Source organism: Ornithodoros turicata, chromosome 5 (genome assembly GCF_037126465.1).
Source record: "Ornithodoros turicata isolate Travis chromosome 5, ASM3712646v1, whole genome shotgun sequence".
NCBI classification, from domain to species: domain Eukaryota; kingdom Metazoa; phylum Arthropoda; class Arachnida; order Ixodida; family Argasidae; genus Ornithodoros; species Ornithodoros turicata.
In genome coordinates this window covers 38,634,719-38,649,747 of record NC_088205.1, presented here as the reverse complement: position 1 = coordinate 38,649,747, position 15,029 = coordinate 38,634,719, and the positions used below count along the sequence as shown (strand labels likewise).

The 15,029-nt window shown below is 44.4% G+C and overlaps 2 protein-coding genes and 2 long non-coding RNA genes across 9 annotated transcripts in view; 1 reads left to right on the top strand and 3 right to left on the bottom strand.

The window, feature by feature from the left end:
- Window positions 1–2,671, bottom strand: part of LOC135394383 (CCR4-NOT transcription complex subunit 7-like) — a 65,044-nt gene extending 62,373 nt beyond the window's left edge. Inside the window, exon 1 of one of the 6 annotated variants that reach the window (XM_064625108.1) lies at window positions 2,636–2,671. The gene's annotated coding sequence lies outside the window, so the exon portion shown is untranslated. Of the gene's footprint in view, window positions 1–2,107; window positions 2,272–2,414; window positions 2,605–2,635 lie in introns of those variants that run through there. The other 5 variants (XM_064625106.1, XM_064625111.1, XM_064625110.1 and 2 more) reach the window with 5 other exon arrangements.
- Window positions 2,672–6,730: 4,059 nt separating this feature from the next.
- Window positions 6,731–7,478, top strand: LOC135395554 (uncharacterized). Its single transcript, XR_010423166.1, has 2 exons — window positions 6,731–7,240; window positions 7,304–7,478. It is a non-coding gene; the product is annotated as an uncharacterized LOC135395554 (long non-coding RNA).
- Window positions 7,479–8,102: 624 nt separating this feature from the next.
- Window positions 8,103–8,877, bottom strand: LOC135395553 (uncharacterized). Its single transcript, XR_010423165.1, has 2 exons — window positions 8,697–8,877; window positions 8,103–8,362 (listed from the first exon to the last, which is right to left on the bottom strand). It is a non-coding gene; the product is annotated as an uncharacterized LOC135395553 (long non-coding RNA).
- Window positions 8,878–11,270: 2,393 nt separating this feature from the next.
- Window positions 11,271–12,002, bottom strand: LOC135395745 (putative nuclease HARBI1). Its single transcript, XM_064626839.1, has one exon. It carries the CDS (start codon window positions 12,000–12,002, stop codon window positions 11,271–11,273), a length of 732 nt encoding a protein of 243 aa, XP_064482909.1.
- Window positions 12,003–15,029: the final 3,027 nt, after the last annotated feature.

Here is a 15,029-nt window from a genome sequence, read left to right as displayed (position 1 = left end):
TTTTTTCTTTAACAACTTATATAGATTTTTTACTCCCTCATTTTGCTATTCCAAATAAATTAGGTTTATATTGGATTTCATCAATAACACACAGCCCAAGATGCACCTATTTGAGGACTATATAATAGATTCACTATTATTTAACCCTAAGAGTATGGTAAATTCCACTGTCTCTAAAATAGGTTTTTGGTATATCGAGACGAAAAATGATTGTGGGGATGCTTGTATATAACTTTTCCTGTGGTCATAAAACCATGATGAATATGTTGATACAAATAATTATCACATTGTTAGGTGCTACCTTGCATAGGGTCTGATGCTTCAGGAGCAAAATTTTTTTTGTAACATTCCTCACACTTTTTAAAGGAGCATGGAAAGACTCGAGAACAAACACGTCAGGAGAACTAGAAATTAGGATCACAAGCCCTGTGACACACATTCGCACAAAAACTGCTGGTATAGCACGTAATCCTGGAGCGCAAGAAAGCTTTCAATCCCACGGGTCAGAAAACCTGCTCCCCTTGGCTGCCAGTCTGAAACGTCATGTACCTCGCCTGAGGCCAGCGCCACCAGTCCTGAGTCTCGACTGGTCGTTCTTGCTAGCAGATAATTCTTGGTGGCCAATGAAAAACGCTCTGCCACCTGACGTCATGAGACGCGAAGAGCCTCTGGGCGAGGTCGTCACCACTGCGCACTCTCTTGCAAAGCAATTTTCTCAGTAAATTCGCACTTCCCAAATGAAGTATTTTGTGTGACAGTTCCTGAAAGTAGTAGTAGTATGCTCACTTGATGCAGTAAAAAGGGTCTTCCATGCTCCTTTAAAGGAGCAGAGAAAGCAAATATTTTCTCGTTCTGAAACCTTATGAAAGGATGTCACTTGAATTGATGACTATTATAGAAAGTTTCTCCCTATGCAATATAAGAAACACACCCAGCAGGGTGAAACGAGGAGGAGGACAACAAAAAAACATCAATGATGATGTCATTACAGTTCCAAAGCACTCCAATCAGGACAGCTTTTTTCTCTCTCTCCGAGTTGTCCCTGTGCAGCAGGCGTTTCTTTAAACCAATCAGCAGGCTGTACCGTAATGACATCAAAGCAACGCGGGCAGTTAGCTGCAATTTTTTAAATCAAATTTTGCAATATTTATGCATCTGTCAAATGCATCACTTTGCATGGTGCATTTTATTAGGCAGGATAACCACTTGGTTTAAAAAAAAATGTAAGTGACTGAAGTGATTTCTGTGCTTTTTTTTTTTTTTTTGTGCAATGTACAGCAAGGATTAATACGTAATTGTGTGATGGTGTGACACTCAACATGTGATTCACAAGAACCAACGTGACAGATATAATCATTTAATAATCGTAGCATAAACTAATATAGGCTGCTGTGTATGTAACCACATTTCCCTGTCTGGGTCAAACTACCAGCTTCATCTGCATAGGATCAACAGCAAGTCTGTTTTGTTCACATCATAGCTGCAGTGGGTAGCTCCAGCAATGCTCATCCTGGTGACTCTGGCAATTTTCAATGCCTATGATAACAACAAGCCACCAGGATTATCAGCTTCTTACGACCTGTAGAACCAAAAAATTAACTTACAGTTCACCTACACAACTGCATATTGTTTACAACATGTATTCATAATGAGTTTTTAAGATGCTGCTATAACGATAATAATAAATTTCCCTCCGAAACAAGTTCAAGTTGACACGCCACTATAGTCTTTGTCCGTAGGGGGCGACCAGTGGTTGAACTTTGAAATAAACCCTAACGCCTGACTTCAATCTCAATGAACAAAGCAGGATGAGGCAAGCTAGTTGGTCGTACATGGCGTCAAAGTGCGCTATATCGCTGCACGTGTTAACACTTGTAATTCCTAATGTTCAGACTGTAAGTTATTCTGAAATGCGCTATGTTTTTGTGTGTTTTTACTTTAGCGTAGTGTAGCAATAAAGCAAACAAGGCATGTGCACGAACAAAGGACCCTCCTATAGCAGCAATGAACTGGATCTGTTTTATAGTTAAGCAACTGCACAGTGCAAAACAAGAATGCAGAACAGGGAAAACGAATAAATGAATCAAAATATCCGACTCAGCTTTACCCGTATCAGCGGGTCGTGAAGTTTTTCAACCAAAATAGGCAGTTTTCACTGCGGCTGATCGTGGCTTTTCGGCGAGTTCAAAAGAGTGGCGATGGCTCTAACACTGAGGAACCACAGTCATGGCAGCTCCTCACAGCGAAGCATCCGGAGCACCAAACATTTAACTGAAATTTACGCGGATCAGACCACTACTAGGCCTAGCTTCAAATGCGGACACCACTGCTTCAATAGGCACGTTTTGGCATATGCACGGACAACAAGAAGCTCGTACGAGCTCAGGAAATAAGAAAGAAGTGACACCGCTTACTTCAGAGATACGACGAACAAGTGTGCATACTTTGGACGCAAACCAATCACAAACAACGTGAAAGTTCACTGAAATAATAATAGACGATTTTCGACGGTTTCGATCCCGTTGATGTGAATTGTGAATGCTGGGAATAGATACGTCAGTAAAAGATGTCGCAAAAATCGATGACGACACCAGTGCTAGTGCTTTCACCACTGATCTCTATGGCTTTCACCTACCTTCCTTCAATGGTGCTTCCTCCAACTTCCTCCAAGGCCTGCCCAGTCGAAGCGGAACCCATGCAAACCGGCCGTCCACTGTAGTGGCGCCACATTCACGGGGTATGATGATCATATCACTCTGTTTTCTGGCGCGTGATGTTTCGGTTTCGCGTATGACTGCAGCGTCGTCTGCCTGCCAGCTTGTTCTGTCTGTCTAGTGTCAACCAATACCCTCATCTGTTTGCAAGCCTGTCACTATAGATATGAATTGGGAAATTTCCATGCTCTTCCATTATTTTGAGGTATCAAGTCAAACATCACGCCCCAGCAAGCGCAGCGATATGATTATCACAACCCCAGGCATGTGGCGCCGCCGCCGCATAGTGCGCTGAACGGCCGTTCCGCCTCAACTGGGCAGGCATTGAAGTATATAGGAGGCTATGGCACAATACTACATGCCTGTCACGTCGCGCGCGTTTATATTGTTCTGCGCCTGCCAAAAGTTTCGCAGAGAGCTTCCACCCGGTCCCAGAGCCGTATATTAAAAGGGAGTCTGGCCATTAATGGGTCATGCCTATACCTGAAGCTCCACCCACTTTTTCAGCTTTCCGACCAATGAAGTCTTGAAATATGGGGCGCTATCAATCAACCTATCCTCACTATTTGTCCCCGTATCCAGCATGGGCAGCGCCATTTTGAGTGGCAAGTGGATTGGATGGGATTGAAATGGATACCTCTCGCAATCTGCAGAACTAGGGGATTTTTGGTGCAAATTTGATGAACGCCACCTAGGGAGCGTAAGGCACGTCGAGAGTTGTCGTCTGCTTCCGTCGTTGCACTATGGTGAGCTAGCTCTAGCTCCTTCTAGCTTCTAGCTCCTTCTAGCTCACCATAGTTGCACCACTGATCGCTATGTATAAAGGCTGGATCGCGCATGGGAGAGGGGCTCGTGGGGGAGAGGCGTGCCTTCGGGCCGCCATGTTGGGGTGCCCTAAAGTGCTGTGTGTGCCCATAGAAAACAATGGGAGGCAACAGAGATTGTGAGTATTTATTGCGCTGCTAGCATTGATCGTTGTTTGTCATCACACAATTTTGTAAGGTACCAGTATACTGATGTATCCTAACAGTGTTTCACAGGTGTCCTGCCGTTCGATTCGTAATTACGTTATGTTTTGCATTCCGAAACTAGACCGTCACTGCAGTGCAGCGCTGGGGATTGTACTACAGCACGTTTCCCAGGCAATATTTCAATAAGAGACCACTTGAGGTTAACAACAACCTTGTATATAATATCCCGTACTGCGTTCTGGACAAAAATTGTTCCATAAAGAACGGTCCGGGAAAAGATATACTCGCATGGCAGAAAGAGATCGTTCTGTAGAATCACAGCCGTTGTTTTAGCCGTGTATGCGTTTAGTATGATTTATATCAAGCATCGCCTTAGAAAGAGTCTTTTAGTAAACGACAGCGGTGCTTTGCCTCGCAAATATGGGCACACCGAAGCAGCCCAAATAATTACTTCACGGAATTAGATCACACTCGTTAGGACAGTTAATCAGGTATGATGTAAGCTTAATCAATTAAGTTACTTAGAAAGTGGTAACACCTCCTTGAGGCACAGGACTTATCTCTTTTTGAAGTACAGCCCTTCTATGTTTGTTTGCTTCTTCCTTTATTTGTTCTGATTATTTGCAGGCGCGGTTGTGCCAAACTGAATGTCCTTCTCCAGCACTCACATGCTTTTGTTGAATACAACTGCAGCGTGAGAAAAGCTGCTTGGGGACGGGGTCCTCCTATCCAGTGCTGACTTTGTCATGCTTGTTATGTGGAGCATGTTCCAAACAATGCAGCTCTACGTATGGTCTTCAAATTGCAACAGGACTATTTGGAGGTTGAAACAGTTGTGATTTTGTCATTTTGGCCCTCGTGTACCCAGTCTGTGAAACGCAAACAAAAAAGTCTAACACGATATTTCCTTTGTAATGAAGATCACTGATGATGAGTAAAGAGAATATACGAGTTCAAGTTTATTCAGTATTTTATATCATTCATTATATTATTCAACATTTTATGTCAAGTTCATACAACATCAAGTTTATTCAAGTTCAAGATTTATTTCTTGCACTTATGCGTTTCAGGATACAATGAACGTGCAGGGAGGTCGCAAAAGGCTACATTTATTGTTTTGTGACCTTGCTACAATGGCAATATATATTTTAGGAATGACAATGGTCAGGTACGCTCTCTAAATTTGTAGCACTCAATTTTAGGTTGGAATGAGCAATGAATAGCAACTTCCCCACTGATATTTTCTCATATATGCTAAATTTTAAATTTAATGTGATCGAATATGTGATAATATAATAATAATATATAAGAATATAATATGTGATAAATGAATGTGATCAACAGTAGATGTAAACAACATGAGTAGCCAGAGAAGTGCATTCTCAATAAATAATTGTCTTCTTATAGCGTATATGTGCATGCCTATTAACTGAAACAATTATCACAGTTCCCTGACAAGTTTTAATTTCGGAGAGTGTACTGTAGAAGCTGCTTAGATCTACAACAGTTCATACAAGGTATTATATACTGTGAATGCCTTTAAAAATCGCATGTGACACATATCCCTTTACTTTCTGGAGGTGCTGTGGTAGTCAAAGTTTGCGGGCATTACGCAGGTTCTGCACCCATTTCTTGAGTATGTCGAGGCAGCTGTGAAGTAACCTGCATTGATGATGATTATTCCAACTTTTATGGTGCATCGACAACAAAGGAAATAATACATCAGAACATTGGTTTGGGTGCAACCAGTTAAAAATGAATATGTTGTTTAATAAATGCATTGGACAAATGTTAAAACATCAGTTTAAAACATGGTTTACAATCCCTGTATCTTCTAATAATTAAAAACATTAAAACTGTTCTAAAAAGAATATGGGGAACTCTTCTAAAAAGAATTATAATCTCTAATTATTATATTGCTGGGTGAACGAGCCTAAAGTGTAAGGTGTGTTTCTGATGTCAACACGTAAGAAAATATGCAAAACTGAGAGAGGCTAACCACAGTGCGTGCACTGAGGTTGTTCCTTCCTGTAAAGTAGAAACCAGTGGATGAGGAACGTGATACTTACCTGTACACCCAGCCGTATCACACTGCACAGATTATTCACTGGGCAGCCCTCATGACGAAACCTGTATTGAGAGACCACTTTTGCCTTAAAACTGCTACAAATAGCACGACACGCTACAAATTATGACTATCGTAACAAGCTGACGATACACCTCAGACACAAAGGCGTTATTCAAGTTGCGCCACACCACCGTTACGTAGGATTCTTTGTCACAAATCAAACCAAGGCACAAAACAATACCAATACATGAAAAAATGTGACAATCGTGATCTTATTATGACGTAATACCGAACTTGTGCGCGAAGGTAATTCAAGGAAATGAATGTGGCACTTGCTTCCGCAGAGAACTCCGTGTACCATGCTAGCAATGCATGCAAAAAAGCGCTCGAGTGCTCGCACATATATTGATGACAACACTACCTGTGTAGTGTAACATGTTCTTTCAAGCATATTATGCACTCAAACTGTATTTGCCGCCGGGTAAAATGCAAGTGTGCTCGATTGAACGTCGGAAGAGCGATCAAGCAACCTGCATCCAGTGCTCGTTTTGGGCAAAAAAACACTTCATAATGGTCAAATAAATGTACAGAATGGACGCCTATTTATTCCTTGATGAAGAGTGACTCACCTGTATAAGTTTAGGCCCTGTAACCTTGCCAGTACGGTTGGTACGACCGTAATTGCAAGAAGTTGCCATGATCGCTGCGGCGGCTGTTGTGGGCATCGTAAGATGGCGGCCGGTTTCTTCACCGACCACCGGCCGCCATATTGCGGTGCTCAAAAGAGCGATTACAGCCCATAGGAATGCATGTAAGCTGTGACAAGTTTTGCTGTTTGTGAGCGCTTCCCTTGCTGCTTCGCTAAAATTTTGCCACGGATCGCTGCAGAAATCCCTCGTGATTGAGTTCCTTACGTTTTTTGTGTGAAATCCCGTCACATACATGTTATTTCCTGTCTATTTTGTACTCGAGTGAGCGCGTGTCGTTCCAATCTTGTACTTTGAACTACGATTATGTGATTTGCTGGTTTTGTGTGGTGTTGTATTTGTTGTGTTACGTTTCCTTTGTCGTCCGTCAGCGTGTTGCTTCCCGTGTTTCTCCCATTTCCTTTCTGCTCGGGGGTGCGGAATGCCAGGGAATGTTTGGCACGTTTGTTTATGTAACTACCTTAATATGCTTGGGTATAAACATTATGCTTTGCACAGGAAGTTTAGATATGACTGGTTATGACACGAAATGCCGAACGGCACTAAAGCACTTCCAAAGGACTAGAATGATATGTGATATAAAGGCTATATGACGGTAAAAACATACCGACTAGAAATATGTGCACTGGGGAAATAAATGGCGGTAAAGACAGTTCAAAATGACTAGAGGTAGAGTGAATAAGTCATAAAAAGGCTAAGTAGCAAGGTCTTGTGGTGAAAGTTCCAACATCAAAGTATCACAAGTCCAGTTGCAACAGCAAGTTTGAAGCAGTCAAGCAGGTAAGTGGGCAGAGTGCATTACTGGTTGTTGAATATGATCAACCTTGACAATTTCTTTCGTAGCTGAGGCCTGGCTGTCACCTTCTCTGTATATTCTTTGGCAAGGTGGTACAGTCCGATACTGCTGTAGCACTGGGAAACTTCTTTGATCAGACGGATCACATTGTTTTCATTTGGGCTGCATTCAAACATGTGTTGTCGCAAGCTTAAGCAGCGAGAATAAAGAGTAGACATTCGAGGTTGAAAAATTATTTATTGTCTCTAAGTGAAGTAAACATGCTGGAATGCACCAAAGAGACATGTGGCTGGTGTGTTTGTATTTTCACTCACGTCCACTTATTTCCTTGCTTTCTTTACGGTTCTTCCACAGCATTTTATGTCATAAAACATGATGTCCAGTCAATGACAGTATTCTGTTCAGGAAGTAAGAACTGCTGCTATTGAAATGAAGCTGAACCATCGTGTGCAGACAGGGAATAAGATGTAACACGTTCGAATTGTTGGACATAAACGAAAACTCAACGCAGGCAACTCAGGGTCGAACTCAGCTGCACCTGTGTAGTGTTATTTTGTGTCCGAAGTAACTTGGGAGCAACTCGTTCTTTTTTTTAAGTAACTCTGTAACGTTTCAAGCTACGTTTCGGGCTGAATAACTTAGTTGCATTTTTCACACGGTAACTTTGTAACGAGTTCCTTTTGACGGGCAACTTCTCGATCTATGCTTTCAACTCTGCAGGCTTTTTGTACACTACATAAAGTAAGATACTTTTGCCCCAGTGAGTTTGTTGCGTATTTTAAATGCATGCAAGTGAATTCCTAGTGGTACATATTTTGAGCAAGATAAATGAGTTTTTCATGCATGTGTGTTCAACTAGCTTTTAGTGGATATAAATCTGGCCTCTACATATGTCGCATGCATTATTACTTTCTGGAGGTGTTCTGGGAAGTCGAACTTGTTGGGCACAGCGTCAGGCCTCAGTCGAACGGTTTGGCCCGTTCTGTCGAAGCATTTGTTTTTAAAATGTTTGCTGCAGACCAGTGATGTCGTCGACGGCGTCCAGTCCTTTCGCCTGACATTTACCGCACACTTTGTTTAAATGTTCTGGGCGGCCGTGAGGGAACCTGCATTGAACAATTTATGCCATCAATTACGGAAGGAATGACAAGGCTAATCCAAGCAAGCAATCGTCGATACCGTGACCAACAAACTGAGCCGTAGATATCACAGCTGACAAGCGCACTTCAACGCTTGCTGAGTGCCGAGACCATACCCGTGAACTGCAGGAAGGCTAGACTATCACAATGACTCTATGCAGATAACGTACGGCTTAAAGTTTAACGCTTAGATCTTGAGATACGATTCACAAAGTGCCGCGCACATGCATCAACAGCAACGTTTTGTCACTCCGCTCGTGGACTAATAAATCACATTTATTTGTAAAACCATGTCACTTACTTGTGAAATGTCGTCCCCGGTGCCTTGCCAGTACGGTCAGCACACCCATAACCACAGCAGGCGGGCATGACACCACAAAAGTGCTACGCAAAGGCGCATGCACATAATGCAGCTGAGTGGCGGACGGCAATGTTTTGAGCTTCCCAAGATGGCGGCCGGCGACCGTACGGTTGCACCCTCAATCCGCTATCCAGCCTATTACTATAGAGATCAGTGGTTGCACCGCTGCCGGCAGAACCACCTGCTGGGACACATTCTGTCGTCGTCATTTTCAAACAAATCTACATGAATAGTTCGAATATAAGAGGCAAGAATGTTTATATCCATGAAATCCAGCTATTAAATATAAGATTGTACAGCACAGCGCCGTTTTTGTTATGATTTCGTTGTGATCGCCGTGTTCACTAGGCCTAACATCGGCGGCAAAACGTATTATTTTCGGTTAGATATCGATGGATGGGCGTAAGTTGAAATTGATTTCCGAGAAACGTATATCAGAATGTACATTTGTAGCGTAAAATCAGAGTAGCCCGTGAAAAAATTTTGTCACGAAATCCCCGCTTCACCGCTGTTTGTTGTTGTCGCCATTTTGGGTGGCAGTAAGGTGTCATGGCGACCCCCTTGGTAAAAAGCAAGCCAATCAGAGGAGGGAAACTGTGATTGACAGGTCGAGCCTCTTTTTGTGACTCCTCCCAATGGCCAGACTCGGCTTTGCCCGGTCCCAGAGCCGTATATTAAAAGGGAGTCTGGCCATTAATGGGTCATGCCTATACCTGAAGCTCCACCCACTTTTTCAGCTTTCCGACCAATGAAGTCTTGAAATATGGGGCGCTATCAATCAGCACATCCTCACTATTTGTCCCCTTATCCAACATGGGCAGCGCCATTTTGGGTGGCAAGTGGATTGGATGGGATTGAAATGGATACTTCTCGCAATCTGCAAAAGTAGTGGATTGTTGGTGCAAATTTGATGAGCGCCACCTAGGGAGCATGGGGAACGTCGGGAGTTGTCGTCTGCTTCCGTCGTTGTTCCGCTGCCGGCAGAACCACCTGCTGGGACACATTCTGTTGTCGGCAGTGGCGTAGCCAGACCTCCAAAGTAGGGGGGGCTCTATACGAAAACCCGCCCCACTCCCTCCCTCCTGCTGATCCTGGTTGCGACAACACACAATGGGTGCGTCCGAATAGCCTGAGATGCGTCACCGCATACTGCACACCGGAAGTTCCGCCATGATGGTGCGCCATCCGAATTCTCGAATGGCGCATAGTGTGCGTCACAGAAGGCGCACTTCGGGAAGTCTGCTCCGGTGCAGGCTTCGCGAGGTGCGTTTCGCGCTTTCCCAAAAAAACGGTGGAGGGCGCGCTCGTCGATAAAGTTAGCAGACGACATTTACAGCGCTTTTCTTACCACGGAGGAACCGCGCGGAGTTTTGCCAAACACAGGACGGAATTACGTATGTAAGTCCAGTATCATTTCATTTGTGGTACACGTCGATTAGTCTAGCGTCATAGATCTTTGAATAAAACATTTTATCTTCGGTAATGTAGTTTCTCAAGAAATGACAAAGAGGTTCATACTCCAGCGTCACGAACTTTCCAACTTATTCACGGGGAGACGTAATGCCGGCAGGCAGGGGTGGGGGTGAGTATCAACAACTGCACACATCGTTGTACAGTTGTTATGTGATCCGCAGAGCGCTCGTGTCTTTACGTTGATAATTCCGTTTGCTTCCTTTGCGAGGGCTGTGTTGTCGGCGCTTGGGCTTCGCCACCTTGTGACAGAAGAACAATGCCGGAAAAAGTGGCTGAACTTGGTGAAAAAATACAAAGTATGTGCATTGGTTACATCGCTTGAAATTCATTACTCGTGTACGTATATGAATACCTGTGGAATGACGTATATACGCGATCGCACTTTTTTAAATTTCTCCTTATCCCTTACCAGCAGCCTTACTCATTTTAAATTTACAAGCGTTTTTCATATCTTTTACTCTGCTTTGCTATTCATTGACCGTCAGGACCTCAAACAATCTGTCAGAGGCGACGAGGAACAAAACTTGTCAGACCGTTGGCCCTACTACACTGTCATGGACATCGTAATGAGTGGGCGCCATGCAGTCGCTCCTCCGGTGCTCGTGTCGTCGGCCGAACCGATGGCTGTTGTTCAGGAGCACACACAGGCAGAGGACGGCAACAGCGGAGACACAGAGGACGACATCAGGGAGGAGCGACCTGAAAGGCGTCGCAGTCGCCGTGACTCTTCTCCAAGTATTGACGAGCAAATGCTCATTGAAATGCGCAAGCAGACTCAGCTATTAGAACAGTTTTATACTTTATTCGCACGCCGATATGACTGACTCTCACGTTCAATAAATAACTTCGGCTTTGTGTGTGTGTGTGTGTGTGTGTACTGTAGTGTCTTCTACGCTCACCGAATCAGAATCAAAAGAGAATCGGGTCGCCGAACTGAAAGTATAGAAAGTTTGATCGATAGCATGGGAACAATAATAAAGCTTCAGTACCACGCGTGGTTGGTGTGATTGGTTCCCTATCACATATAGCAAAGGAAGCTGCTCATGAGGTTGCGTGGTAGTCATGATCGGGAACCGCTGCATCGCTAGGGCACGACAGATGTGCTGCCAGCCTGTCCCTATGCGGCAACACCTCGACACCTTCAGCGGAAGCTTCACCATCCGGGTGAGTCTCATCGACGAGTTCTTCGTCCCAGATATCATCTTCGCGAATGCACACATTGTGCATAGCGGCACACGCTGCTATTACAAGCGGTGCTTTTTTAGTGGAGACTTCGAGGGCTTTCGTAAAGATTGAGCGCCAGCGGCCCTTCATTCTCCCAAAGGCCCTATCGACAACGCTACGTGCTCTCGCGTGCGCTCGATTGAACCTGCTCTGCACTGGACCATTTGAGTTTTTGTATGGCGTGATAATCCGGATGGGGTTTTCAAGGCACGGGTACCCCAAGTCTCCAAGGAGGGCGTATCTTCTGGGGGGATACATGGCTTCCCGATATACTGGGCTGTTTCGCAGTACCCTTGAATCGTGTACACTTCCTGGGTAGCCAACGAAAATGTCGAGGAAGAAGCACTCATGATCCACGATCGCTTGCATTTGAATGGAGGCAAATTTTTTTCGGTTTATATAGTCTTCTCGTCCTGTCTTAGGTGGGACAATCCTGACATGGGTGCCATCAATAGCCCCGACAAAGCCACTAAAACGTGCATCCCTTGCAAGACGCCCAAAACCTTCCTCAATGCCTTGCAACTCTTCGTCTCTGGGGAAATGGACCATCCTTTTCAGACATGTCATCACGCGATGCAGACACTTGTTGACGGCATCGAATGTCGTCGACCGTGGGACATCAAAGCTGGCGCTGACCACTCGAAATGCCGCGCCGCACCCCAGCCAAAAAAGGAATATCATGAGTTCAACTTCCATCTCCCATCCATTGTTTTTTTGTTGCCCGTCCCACAAGATGTTCACAAGACGCGCGAAACTTCTTCGAGACATTCTAAAGTGATACTTGAAGTTCGTTGCTTCGTCGTTGAGGTACACAAGAAATTTATTTTTGATGTTGGGGTTGCAGTACGGGCCTCTCTGAAAGCATATTCAGTATTAATAACGTGAAACAACACACACTGGTGCGCTTACTTTCCGTCTTTCCAGTTGTCGTCGTGCACGGATTCTTTTCATATTATTTATCACAATATTTGTGGACATACAAATGTACTGTAGCGCTAAAACAAGCTGTCATTTCCTCGTTTTCCATGACCAGACTCCCAGAAAAAACTGTCGTCTGCTAGTACATATATTTGACTTGCGCGCCTCATGCTATGCGCCCTCTGGTGTCACTGTATTAAATGTCGTTGCAGAAGAGGAGCAGTAGATGGCGCGCGTAACGGTGCTCACAGTGCTCGTTCGAATACTTTAGCTCGAAGGCGCACATGTGACGCACACTATAGGCCTGTTGCGCTGGGCCAGGTGGCGCAGCAACTTTGTGTGTCAGCGCCGCTAGCGGCGACCTTTTCAACACACGGCCGCTCCCTAGCAGACGACACTCAGTCTACGCTGGCTAACTTGGCGTGGCGTTATCGTTTATCATCTGTTTTCCGGATAGAACAAAAGTCAAAAGGATCGACAAATTCTTTCTAAAAAAGTCGCTGAAACATGTGTACAATGCGCGGCACGATGTACATATGCAGAACGCGTGTATGTCGCACCAGTAAAAGTATAAATTTCATTCTGAGAAAAATCAGGCTTAACAAGAACGTGGCAAATATTAATTCGCAGGGTGCTCATCGAATTCAATGGGGACTTAACAAAACGCTCGCTGTTATAATTGAAGATAGTTGAACAGTATTAACGGGACATCTAAAAGAAACACAAACTGTTTTGTGGTTCAAAACCCCAAATAGTTGCTCTTTCCTGGGACCTCTGAGCGAACTTCTCGACTATTTAGATTTGGAATCAGCTATCATATGTCCGCCTCGTTCAAAGAGACGTCTAACTTTTACTTAATGCGTACGGAAACGAAGGTTGTGCACATATACACGAGGCTATATATTGTATATGCATATGTTTGTAAGAGTCCGCAAGAGCTCCGGCTATATTTTTCTTTGTATATGTATATATGGAGTTTCTGGTGTCAGCTGGTGAGTGTAATTAATGACAGTAAGACCCGAAGACTGGGGACGACGAAAACAGACACATACAGATGTCTCCAAACTCTGTCTGTGTGTGTCTGTTTTCGTCGTCACTAGACTCGAGATCTTACTGTCACACAGCGACAATTATCCGAAGCATCGGCTGCACAGTCGACTTTTAATATAAAAAGCGGAAAACTGCAAAGCAAATACAAGAAAACGAAAAGTATACATGGTCAAAGTTTTTGTGTTCTATTTCATTAGAACAGGTGCCGATATTTGTCTACTGCAATAATTATACCTGTATATTACATAGCCGCAATGTAAGTCTATGACTGAAAACGGTAAACGGCGGCAGCAGTCAGGAATAATTATTTCAGGGCTTCATATTTTAAGAATTAGCTAGTTCTGGAGTAGATAATACAGCCGTCTGCATATCGCCGGCAGCCGGAATAGCGCTGCCAGTCGGGGACATTTCTTTCGGGGACATCTTTTTCGGGGACTTTTCTTGGGCGGGCAAGTTTTTGCCGTAGCCATCTTCTTGCTGTTATGCGTACGACACAACAGCAGTTTGCGATTTTTAGTAGAGTTCGATTCCATTCTAATAGAGTTCGATTTCGGAAAAAATAAAAAAAGAACGGCGCACTCTTTGACGCGTCCTACCCGTTGCTATCAGTTATGCATACGGGGCGAGAGCGGCCGCGTGTCGTAGCATTCCGACGGAAGGGGTCAAAGTGGCGCTCCAGTCGCCCTCCTCAAACTTTAGCGCAACAGCCCTATGACGGCATGTGCGACGCATCACTATTCGGACTTGTGCACACAGCAGCATGCGGTTGAAAAAAAAAAAAAAAACGAAAATAATTGATTTGGACATTCACATTACGATTATACTGTGATGTCCAATGAGGTGGTGTCACGAGATTGGAAGGATTTTGAAAAGCTCATACTTTGGAAACCATTCAACGCGTGCCGCTTAGATAGACGCCATGAACTGTAAGAACTTTCGCGATCGTCACACTGGTCCCCCCCCCCCCCCATATATTATTTTCTCCTCGGATTTGCACGATTTGCGTGGGTCGGTCAGTGGCAGGTAGGGGGGGGGGGCTCGGGCCCCAGCCCCCTCGTGGCTACGCCACTGGTTGTCGGTATGCTTTTTAAACAAATCTACATGAATAGTTGGAATATAAGAGGCAAGAATGTTTATATCCATGAAATCCAGCAATTAAATATAAGATTGTACAGCACAGTGCCGTTTTCTATTATGATTTCGTTGTGATCGCCGTGTTCACTAGGCCTAACACCGGCGACAAAACGTATTATTTTCGGTTAGATATCGATGGATGATCATCAGTTGAAACTGATTACTGAGAAATTTATATTAGGATGTACATTTGCAGCATCAGGTTAGTCTGTGAAAATTTGTTGTCACGAAATCCCCGCTTCACTGTGTTTGTTTTCGTTTCCATTTTGGGTGGCAGTATGGTGTCATGGTGGTGGTGATGGTGAAAGGGCTTGCCGTTGTCGGCCTCACGTATGTGGGCAACGTCACGACTGACGCCCTGGGGAATGTGCGTCCTGGGCCGACTTCTAAGGGCTTTCAGTATGGTGTCATGGCGACCCCTTTGGTAAAAAGAAAACCAATCAGAGGAGCGAAACTGTGATTGACAGGTCGGGC

Excerpts from the sequence above, each read along its gene's own strand:
- LOC135395745 (XM_064626839.1), bottom strand. The coding sequence starts at position 12,002 with ATGGTCCATTTCCCCAGAGACGAAGAGTTGCAAGGCATTGAGGAAGGT.